The sequence below is a fragment of the Odontesthes bonariensis genome, chromosome 21, assembly GCF_027942865.1.
Source record: "Odontesthes bonariensis isolate fOdoBon6 chromosome 21, fOdoBon6.hap1, whole genome shotgun sequence".
Lineage (NCBI taxonomy): Eukaryota > Metazoa > Chordata > Actinopteri > Atheriniformes > Atherinopsidae > Odontesthes > Odontesthes bonariensis.
Window position 1 is genome coordinate 10,821,495 of NC_134526.1, and position 11,872 is coordinate 10,833,366.

At 39.4% G+C, this 11,872-nt stretch overlaps 1 protein-coding gene across 1 annotated transcript; it reads right to left on the reverse strand.

The window, feature by feature from the left end:
* Positions 1–4,243: 4,243 nt before the first annotated feature.
* Positions 4,244–11,490, reverse strand: arf2a (ARF GTPase 2a). Its single transcript, XM_075453402.1, has 5 exons — positions 11,390–11,490; positions 7,287–7,441; positions 7,069–7,179; positions 6,827–6,951; positions 4,244–6,387 (listed from the first exon to the last, which is right to left on the reverse strand). Exons 2-5 carry the CDS (start codon positions 7,429–7,431, stop codon positions 6,226–6,228), a joined length of 543 nt encoding a protein of 180 aa, XP_075309517.1. The 5' UTR covers positions 7,432–7,441; positions 11,390–11,490; the 3' UTR covers positions 4,244–6,225.
* Positions 11,491–11,872: the final 382 nt, after the last annotated feature.

Consider the following 11,872-nt stretch of genomic DNA (forward strand, 5'->3'; position numbering starts at 1 on the left):
TCATTTTATGGAAGGATCTCAAATTTGATAATCTCATGAGCTGCGGCACTATTATCATTCACATGTTGAAACCTTAAAGATAGAGAGAAATTAAGGTATGGAATTTATAAACATGCGGTCAAACATTTCGCAGTCTATTGATTTTGAAAGTGTCTAACTTGTTCTTGATGACAAAGACTCATCTGTGTGAGGCTGGAGCGTTCTTGGCCTCAGCGTTGATCCATTGCTGATGAAGTAGACGAATCCTGTGTTTCCATGGCAATGTGAAAGGCTAGAAATGACCAGTTTTTAGAGAGGTGTAGTCGGTGGAGAACTGTTTACTTTGGCGTGTGTGTGGGTTGGACGGTCTGGATTCAAAATACCAGCTGAGCCTAAAGTACACTGCTGTGCACCTTCTGTGACTTCTGTGCTAGTAAATCAGAAAATTATGTGTAACGTGGAACAATGGCCTACTTTTCAACCAACCTATTTCCATTTATGAATAATTAGCTTGACTAAAGGCTAAAAGACTAAAAATGCAAAGACTTAATTCTTTGTAGTAGCGTTTTAAGAATTTTGCACAGCGCATGTGAATATTATCTCCACATTAACCATGTGTCAATATCTCAGTGGATCTAATAAATGTCACCATGTCAGGCAGTAATTTACAATCCCAATTCCAAAAAGTTGGAACAGGGTTTAAAATGTAAATGACAAAACATAATGCAGTGACATGCACATTTCAGAAGTTCATTTATTATTCACAACAAAAACATTCAATATTATCAAATGTTGGAAGAGAAACAATTTAGTATTGTAGACAAAACTGTGTCTACAGACTGAGGACGATGTTCCCCCAAATAAAAGGAAGAACGTTTGGAATATTCCATCATATACAATACATTACATCATCTAAAGACTCAGAGAATCTGGAGACATTTCTGTGCACGAGATGTGACCAAGAATCGATATCAGATGTCCGTGATATTTGGGCCCTCAGGCAGGAAATCATGGAAATCATTACCTGGACTCAGGAACACTTACAATGAAATCATTGTCTGTGAACACAGTTCACAATGCCAGCCACAAATGCAGGTTAAATCTCTGCCGTGTAAAGAAGAAGCCATATGTGAACATGATCCAGAAACACTTCTCTCTATTCTCTGGGTCAAAGCTCATTTTAAGTCAGACTGAGGCAGAGTGGGAAACTGTTCTGTGATCAGAAGAATTGAAATTTGAAATTCTTTTGGGAAATCAAGGATCCCACATCCTCTGAACTAAAGAGGAGAGGGACCATCTGGCTTGTTATCAGTGCTCAGTTCAAAACCATGCATCTTTGATGGTATGGTGGGGCATTAGTGCCTATGGAAGTAGCAACTTGCACATCTGGAAATTCTCCAGCAGTGCTGAAAAGTATTTGCAGTTTATAGAGCAACATGTGCTCCCATCCAGGGGACACTTTTTTTCATTCAAGGTCTCACATATTTCAGCAAGACAATACTGAACCACATACTGCATCTTTTACAACTTTCACCACTGTAAACTGTGACAAAGAAGACCCAGAAATACTATATCCAACAGGAATGGGACAACATTCCTCTCGTAAGGGTTCCAGAAACTGTCCTCAGTTCCCAGATGTTTACAGGTTGTTGTGAAAAGAAGAGGGGATGCTACACAGTGGTAAACTTGGCCCCCTCCTAACTTTTCTGAGATGTGTTGCTGTCTTCAGATTTAAGTCGTAAGTCTTCTGTTTTCAAAGTTTCCCTTTGAATAAGATATGGTTTTCATGTGAGAGCACTTCTTCTGTTTTTTTACACCTAACACAGGGTCCCAATTTGTGTGGAATTGGGGTTTAATGTTGCGATCATTTTACAAAGATACAGCTTTTGCTTTTGTGGAAATATTCAAAACAAAATTTGCATTAAATGTGAAAACACACTGAGTTGAAAACAACACAAGGTGTGTGTTGTCCTTAACTGGACACACAGGTTTTTAAAGAATGAAAACAAAATGTGTGCTTTTAGAGTGTGGAGTGGAGATAAAGATTGACATTTCATGTCAAAACATAAGTTGGCCACCTTTGAATAAATGTATTATTTTCCTGCCCTTTACAATTGATTTTCTATGTCCCTTGACTGAGCCAAAGCAATGAAAAATAATGGGCAGCTTTCCCCATGGGACAGAGGTCACTGGTGGTGAAAGAGGTATATCGATCCTTTATGTCAGTGAAAATACTATTAGAGTAATGTAAATGGCCTTGATTGCATGTAAAAGTCCTTCATTAAAATGAAGAAACGGCCCACTGTGCTGAAAACCCTGGGTCTGCAGAAAAATAACCGATGATGAGCGATTGCTTAGGTAGCTTTTAATTTTCACTTGACAACTCAGACAAAGTTTTATTACTTCATCAGTAGTTTTATCCAGCAGTTCCCAACTTTGATTAAAAAAAAAAAATGGTTTGATTTTTACATGCTTAAGAGTTTTTCATTTAAAGTCAGTCTCTAAGATAACAATAGAATAAACATGGAGCACCATTAGAATGGCAATATGCATGTGAAGTATAATATCTATCGCTGTACTTAAGTATATTAGTTACTTTTTCCACCACAGGAGGTGAGAAAGATGTTAACAATGTGGCTCTAAGTGATTCTGAAAATGGGTGAAGGGTTAATGTGCTGTGAAACCAAAGAGTGTGATGTCACACTTCAAGGTGAGATTGAGTGAATCCACACAGAGCTCCTGCTAAAGGTCAAGTGCAGCGCGGTGTGAGAGTAAAGTGTGAGTGTACATACTTAATTCGAATAATTTCAGCTTTATTTGGTCATTGCAGCATTTGAAACAGTGGGGAGAGATTATGTCAGGAGAGATGGGAGAGATTGTAAATGTGCTACACCACATTGATTTAAATTCATCAGCGTGAGAGAAGATAATTACCTCAGCACAGCCTCAATAAAGCAGGAAGTGTAACCATTAAAAAAACAGATTTATAGCAGATTAGGACATCAAGGATCTTTTAATGCCAATATATAAAGGGCAGCCCCTGCTAATACAAGGTGAGAAATGATGACTGGTGAGGATGACATCACATGCTACCCTCTGCTCAATTAAAGAGCTTCAGTGAATAAAAAGTGTATCATCTCCATCCCATCTTGTGTGCTGAAAGCTAAAAGAAAACCTCTAACACTCTGGTCTCTTGCTCTCTTCTTAACATCTCCTCTCAGTTGCTCACTATAAATACATAGGTGCTGTTTCCAAGGTAACAACTCTATAGAGAATTGGCCACCTGCATTTCAGATGGAGCGGAAAAGGAGGCTGTGCAGACTGTAGGACTGTGAGGAATTTTACTCTCCTCATCTCACCTTCACAATAAACATTGGTCTTCATTAACAGCCTGCGAGTTGGACTGCAACAGCTGGGCTAGTCCTTAAAATACTGCCGTGCCATCAGGATGTTTTATACCCGATCCCTGCCTGCACACCGTCTCCAACCTGTTGGGGAATTTTTCATAATAATTACATTAACGTTTTAATTATTTACCATTTTTATGGCGACATGATCTAACCTCTGTCCTCTAGAATGTGTCATACCGGTCTGGCATGTAGATGAACGTGTCAACACTTCTGCAGAATCTGATTATCTTCATTTGCAGGCACAACCATCACGCTAAATACAAGTTTATTTAGTGGCACGAGTGTGCCATCCGCTGGCGACAATGAGGAACTGCAACATTGTGCGGAGTTTTAATGTAGGAAGCCGTTCCGTTTCAATCTCATATTATCAGACAAACAACTCGTTAAGAACATAACCATTACAGTGAAGTGTTAATATCCGTACTGGTGCCAAATGCAAAAGTAAAACCAATAGACTTTTTGGTGAATGATGTCACTATAATTGATAAGCAACATGTAATAACGAGTTATGGACTTCTTTCTAAGCCAGTTGATTGGCAGGTAACTGAGGATGATGTGACAGACAGGACTTCATATTTTACTGATCAAGAAAACAAGCTCTAAAGAGTATCTGACAACTCCCTGATCACATCATTTTCTATTATAGTTGTAATAATAACCCAAGTTATAGTATGCCAGCATAGTGTGACATTTAAACTAATTCACATTGCTCTGAGCTACATTTCAAACTCGATTCAAATGTGACATTTCCAGACGGAACTATGGAGGAGTTTCATTGCTCGGAGTCATCACAGGGATGAACACGCTTCTCTAGACATACATCTCTAAATTATTGCTATGAAGTAGCCATTAGGAAGAGTTTATAATAGAGATTCTCTTTAATATAGTGCATTTATCAGATGTTACAGGATGAGTTTAAAAAGGCGTAAAAGAAATACATATGAACACAGCATGTCATTTGTACAGAAATGGTTTTTGCAAATTAAAGCTTCACATCTGAACAAAGGGTGGGAGATGTCATGTTAAAACACATTTTTCTTACAGGTTTTTCTTCTTTTTTTTTTTTTTCTTGCCATTTACCAGATTACATCTCTACTATTTAAATTAGACACTGTAACACAAGGATTGGTCATTCCATTACAACTTTCAAAGAAACATCTAAAAATCCAGTTGTAGAAAAAACAAAAAGGGAACACGAAGCTCCCTGTTGAGGTCAGTTTAAGTCATCCTCACTCACTCAGGGCTGTAGACTGTTCAATACTGGTTTCCCCCCCCCCAAATCGCAGAGGTCTTTGGGTGTGAGGGGAAAACTAATCTGGTTAAACTGAAGCAACACTTTAACTTGCACATTTCAACTGTCTGCTGGTGTAGAGCAATGAGGAGAGTTGCCGTGTGTGGGTTCACTGCAACGGCTGAGCGATAAATAGTCGTCTTCACACAAGCCCGTGTGGTGCAAGCTGATGGAGTTGTGAAACCGGCATAATTTGATGTAAATAACAAACAGGGGAAGTGCCCTGGGCAGAAGCAATAAAGCCTGAAGCACTGAGTAAGCGTTTATAGGGCTGACTACATACTTCCGATTCAAAAAGTACCATCTATTACAGCTCCGACATTGCGGTCAGGAGCGTGCAGGTCTCCTATGAGGAAACAAAAGTGGGCAACCTCACGCTCTGCAGACAAATCCAAAATTGAACTGAACACAATGAGCCCTTTCTGAGGCAAACCAATTGGTCCCAAAAAAAAAACATTTTACTCCAAAAAAAAAAAAAAAAAATAGGACAACACCTGGCAGCTCACACTTAAGTGAACGAGGTCATACACAGATCAATAGTAACATTCAAATAAAATAAAAAGATAATAAAAAAATTAAAAAACAGACCCTAACCAAGAAAATACTCACAAGAGATCAACAAGTAAATAAAGAGCCAGAGTGGGAGCAACTCCTACCAAAACAAGAAAGGCCTCGTCATTGCAATGGACTGGGTGTAGCTGAAACCCACACAGGCCCAGAGGACACACACAACCACGTACCATGCAGTGGTTCCACTCCTCCACATATGTAAACATGCGCTGCAACATTTATTGCCTTTTTCAGATCCAGTCCCTGTGGATCTTTTAATCATTTACATGGTTAAAAAAAAAAAATAAGAATAAGACTAAATGGAAAAATACCAGACTTAAAGCTATATGTGATATTTTTCAGAGGCGGGGCTGAACAGATGTGGAGAAATCTTCACAGAAACCGGTGGCAAATAAGAGTTACATTCTGCACATTAAAGACCTGCAGTTTGTCAAATGAAAGATTCGGAGAAAATTTGCTTTTTTTTTTTAGCTCCATCTTTTAGATCTTCAAAAGATACCAAAACTTAAAGGAATTCTTGGAGAATGTCAAAATGTTACGCTGGGTGAATAAACAGATATCAAAAGGCCTTAATGACAAATGTTAAAACTGAACTGTTATTTGGTTTGTCTCTTAAACATTCTTTTCAGACAACACAGAGCACTCGACGTCTTGTGCTGCTTTTTGCTTGGTGGAAACCAGCGCCTTTGGATGGGATGACACTGGAGGAATGAGGTGACTGAGAGCAAACTGTGTTCAAGGCACAGCAGGGCTGCTCCCACTTAGCTCACACGTACAAGCAAACGCTCATTCGATCATTCAAAAATACTTATCCAAACACACACGTACAGTACATGGATGCAGGGGAGCACTGGCCAAAGTCCAACAATTCAGAGGAAACAGAGAAAAGGAGAAGAGAGAGTGAGACCAGGACCAGTGCAGCCTCCCAAAAAACGCTGCAGACAGAGCTGACAGACAGAGAGGAGGACAAATGGATCATTTTGCGTTCTTTAGCTGGCTCGAAAGCCAGTCCAGACCCTCGTAGAGCCCATCTCCGCTAGTGGCGCATGTGGCCTGGATATACCAGTTACGGTGGCGCAGAGAGTGCAGGCTCAACTTGTCTGTGATCTCAGCTGCATTCATAGCGTTGGGCAGGTCCTGGCAGAACAGAAAACACAACCGTTTACTTGACAGAAAAACTTCAAACGGCCCGTTAAGATCAGCACGGATCAGTTGGAGGACATTCCTTCGCATCTTAAGATGGATTATGTCTTACAGTTTACTTTTAAATCGAGGAAAACGGAGAGAGAAGGACCTTCACGTGACCAGCTTAGTGCTGAACATGTGACTGCACTTGTGGGACGTGTGATGGAAATCCTGCCAGTGTGTGCTGGGACAATAGATTCATAGAAAAGTCTTATTTCATGAGTTCCTGCATTCACTAGTGAACGTTAAGCACTGCAAGACTGAAGCGTGCGCACATGATCTGGCAGTTTTGAATTACTGCCAAGACATCTAAATAAAATCCATGTATAAAAACACATTCTGTAAGCATATATAATAAGCATATAGCCTGCTATTGATAAGATAAATTCACCTGTTTGTTGGCAAACACCAGCAGCACGGCATCCCTCAGCTCATCCTCAGCCAGCATTCGCATCAGCTCCTCCTTCGCCTCGCCGACTCGCTCCCTGTCATTACTGTCCACGACAAAGATAAGGCCTGAAAATGGAAAAGAGGTGAGGAACAGCATGATAGAGGTGGACAAAGGTTTTCAAATGTAAAGGAGGAGTCAACCGACAGAGGACTTGGATGAAAACGTCGAAACGTGTCGCTCACCTTGAGTGTTTTGGAAATAATGCCTCCACAGTGGCCTGATCTTGTCCTGACCGCCAACATCCCACACTGTAAAACTGATGTTCTTGAATTCTACCGTCTCAACGTTAAAACCTGCGGACAGATGGGGATAATAATGTTTTTTTAAATCATAGCCGAGCTATCAGCCAGGGTAGGTGTTAATCTATGAAACTCTCATAGCTACGCAGGAGATGACTCACCGATGGTTGGGATTGTTGTAACTATTTCTCCCAGTTTGAGCTTGTACAAGATGGTGGTCTTTCCAGCTGCATCCAGTCCTACCATCAGGATTCTCATCTCTTTTTTGCCAAACAGGCCTTTAAAGAGGCTAGCAAAATTCCCCATCTTGGTTGACCTGCGGAGGGAAACCATATTGGGTGTTAGGTTTGATAAACTAGTTGGGTTAGTGCTGTTTCCTGTTCTCATTATGTGCATTTTAACAACTGTAAAAAGAGCTTCCGTCTTGTCCGCAACTTCCTTTTTCTTTAAAAAAAAAAATACAATAAAATAAAAAACACTTAAGACGTCCCCTTTGGACATCTATTTTCAATCTGTGAACAAGTTACCACTGAAAATAGTTTGCTTTTCAGACCCAGGCTAGGTTAGAGACAACGCCAGTCTGGTCCTGAACAGGCAGCGACCGTCAGCAGCCTTGAAAGAAACCGATTTCCTGAATCCCAGTTCTAATCTTAACCTGCGTTACTACTCTGAAAGGTATTACGTGGACTGAGCAGTCAAGTTTATCTACATAGTTCATGAAGTAGAGTAAAACCACACATCCTTTCCCGCTTTGTTTTCCATTCATGAATGGAGAACTCACGCAAAACAGGTAAGATGATTCATTTAGTCTGAAATACGTCAGGGTTTCTCACCCAAGTATTATTATTAATGTCATCATCATCATTATTTTACATTCCCAAACAATGACATCTACTACTGTAAAGCTAAAACCAGCATCATCATGAAACATTTTGGGATGTCACTTCAAAAAAATCTAAACAGTTGCCACTTCATTTTCTGACAGTATCTATATTCCTCTACTTACTGCCAGAGAACATCCAGAAGGAGGACAACTTGTCTCAGCTTGCTTTTATCTAAGCTCTATATATAGTATGTGCAGGTGAACACCGCAATAAGAGATAAAGACCAATAAGCAAAATGAAGCACATTCCTTTAACCATAAACACAGAGCCAGGAGCGAGTGATGGGCCCAGGTTTAAAAATGTATCCTAAAACTGCACAACACTGCAGGCGCAAAGGAAATACTGACACATCATACAGGACTGCTCTGATTATCGTGCAAGAGTCCTGACCTGCAGGTTTTGGAACTATATACTTAAAGAGGAAGAACTTTTAAAGGAGTCACTGTGCTTTCTTTTTCTCGTACAGACAGTTCTGTGAACACAAAGCAGACAAGCAGAAGCAGCAGTTTTGTGCCGAGTCGCGTTCAGGCGCAAGAGTGAGTTGCAGGTGGAGTCCAGAGGCTAAAACGTGATCCCTATGGTTATTTATGCATGAAAAAAATTTAAGTAAGTGGACTTTGGGTATAAAAGAATGTTTAGTCTCACAACTATAGGCGCGAGTAAAATAAGATCCATCAACGGCTGGATTGATTAAATTTTGGCCATTTTTGTTCTATCAGATGTGCAAGAAGAATGATTAAAGACTTGCTTTGTGTAGAAAACCAATTAGTGGCAATGTAGTATTGGATAGAAAGCTCAGAGCCCCGATATGTGCTTGTGACCAGCAGCTGAGGCTGATCATATGGCAGGAGCTCTGCAAACCCAGCAAAGAGTCCAACAGTTAAGTTAAACATTGGGCATTATCTCACAATTTCTATCATTCCAGGGGGCTTCAAAGAAATGACTTCAAAGATACTTCCATAAAAAAATATATACATCATATATGAATTTCCTTATAAGTTAGAATACAACAAACACCCCTCCTTAGCTGGTGACTTTAAGCAAAAGTCCTATGATGCAAAACCAGTTGTGTATGATGCAACTATAAGATATAGAATCCTTTACAAATGTATTTCATTTCACAAACACTAATGTTCATTCACAGCGGGTTTTGCATCCTGGTCTTAAACTAAGGCAGCACCGCCAAATACCAGAAACATAGCGTTTCGAGTCTACAGGCCTGACAGGCTGTGGTCAGTGCGACAAGACACACGAGATATTGTGCATCTTACCATGTTACTTCAGATGCCAACAGGTACACAGCTACCTGTGGATTAGGCGCAGCCAGGTGGCGGCACTCATGTAGAAACCTCTTAGGCACTCCACCCATCAGGGAGAGACCAATGTATCTCTAAATCAAAGAGTTGCCCTTTAGCTCGGGTCACTGTCAGTCACCGGACAGTATTTTTTTTTTACCCCGTTCGTTAAGGTTCCTCATACTCTTTATCCGAAAAAGACGCTGATGTCGACCCATCCCAAGCTCTTAGATGTTTGGAAATTGAAACACAAAAACAAAGGTAACCCTGCTACTACTGGCTGCTACTAATCTAAGGAAAAAACGCATCGATTCATATTATAACAGGTCAATGATTAAAACTTTTGAGACACTATTGAAGAAGACCAACCTCTTCACTTTTAAGTTTGATTTGAGTTGAGCTTCATGCTTTTGGTTTTATCCACTGGGCCTTAATGGGTTTCAACTGGAAAGTTATTTAATCGCTTTTGGTAAGATTTACTAATTCTCTGGTTTCAGCCTTTGTGTTTTACTGTGTCTTTATGAAATGTTACTATATTGCTCTTGGACTGTTTAACCGTTGCTACCAAATACAGCACTTTAGTTCAACTCTCATACATGCATTTTATTAATAAAAGTTATACTAACAAAAACAGGAACTGTCTCTTTCTCTTTTCTTTTTTAACATTAAGTAATAAATAATTATCTTTTAAGAAAAGGGAAGTTTACCTTAAGTGTATACTAGAGTGAATGTGTGAGAAGCACAGTCAAATTTGAAATATTTTACTTTAAAATTAGGGACAATAAAACATAAGACAATACATAAACTACAGTTTATGTATGCTATTCATACATTTGATCAAAGGGGACCTTTTTTCCTCTAAAAATAAAGATTGAAATGAGCGACCAACAGAATCTCTAACAAGGCTGGAGCATAATCGCCTCCGACATTGATAAGCTTTCATGACCTATCAGACAGTTCTGTGAGCAGAACATTGGTTGAAACCAGACTGGGAACTACAGACTGGCTGGATTAAACCCAAAGTGGAACATTTTTAAGAGAACTACCCATTAAAAAAAATTAATAAAGTACATGAAGAGAAAAAGAAGCATATAATAGCGAAAATATTGGATACTGGATCTAGCTGAAAGTCAGCCGCTCCAATAAATGATAAAGCCTTCATTTGTGATACTACTAAAGGAGCTCTGTAGAGTTTTTTTCTTAAGTATTCATATTGTCTACTAGCCAATAGTGCTACTCCACTGCATTCTGACACTTTGGAGACAAATATTGTCCTTTTAACTTTACTACATCCATCTGATCACTTCATTTAACATTTTGCAGAATAATGATGACGTGTTATAAACATCCAATAATCTATGGGGAGTATGTTCGCCATTGTATCCAAGTAAAAGCGTTAATATTTCCTCAACAAATGTTTAACGAACACACAAAGACATTAAATCAATAAATGTAAAAAAAAAAAAATCCTACGTTCACTCTGTAATACCTTAAGCTTCGTCAGCTGACGCCCATGCAACCCGATGCTGTCCTTACTTACTATGTGTTGCCTTTGTAATTCTATCCAACGTATCGGCACTATGGGTGCCTTGTAACTATTAATAAATGCAATTTTACGTTAGCCACCAGTTAGAAATCCAACTGACTTTACACTTTAAAATCAGTGGGTACGCTGGCACAATAAGAAGCTGACAGTTAGCGTTAGTGACAATTCGTGTATGTTAGCCGGTTAGCCTGTTAGCCTTCCAGGACCAGTCAGCAGGTTTACGTTTATATTTAATACGCAAAGCTCCCTGCGCGTCGAGACAACAGTAGCGGACACATTCCCTAAAGAGTGTTAAAAAACACTGTTTGTACTCAGCGATCGATGGGTAGAATAAATACTTTCTTAGCCAATCGAGCCGTTCTGAAGTTAAACACCTACGAAAACAGCTAACGAACTTTAAAGTATCTGGCTTCCAGCTTCCACAATTTAAAACCAGCCATTGCCAAGAAAATGTGATCAAGTTCGAGGGCTTTACCTTAATATAAATTAAATTATATCTACGACACGAATACAGTATATTTTCCAGACAACAGTTTTACCTTTGCTGACGTTTCTCGATCCTTCTTCGCTGGTCCTGTTCAACAATAAAATGGCGTTTTCCGGCCTCTTCTTCTTCGTCATCCTCCTCCTCCGCTTCACGTCTTCTTCTTCGAAAATATAAGGTTGATTGCACATATTGAAATCACTCATTAGCGCCACTAAGTAGTTTGGAGTGTGAATAAATAATCATGATCTTGAAAGAATGCGGTTGATATAAATTTAATCTGTAAATCTATTCTTAAATAATGAAAATAAATGAATAATATTCACATCTTGACCTCTGAAGAACTCTAACACAGGTAGTTGAATCCATTGCTCTCACCCCAGAGTCATGGTATGTAGGTTTCCATTTTGATAAATTGCTCAGAGCTTCTTATTCCCTGCAGATAACAGACACCCTAACAACAAATTATGCAAAAAGTACATTATGGCCATTTTGTACTTGCCTTTAGTATTTTTGCACCAACACTGGGATTGGCATA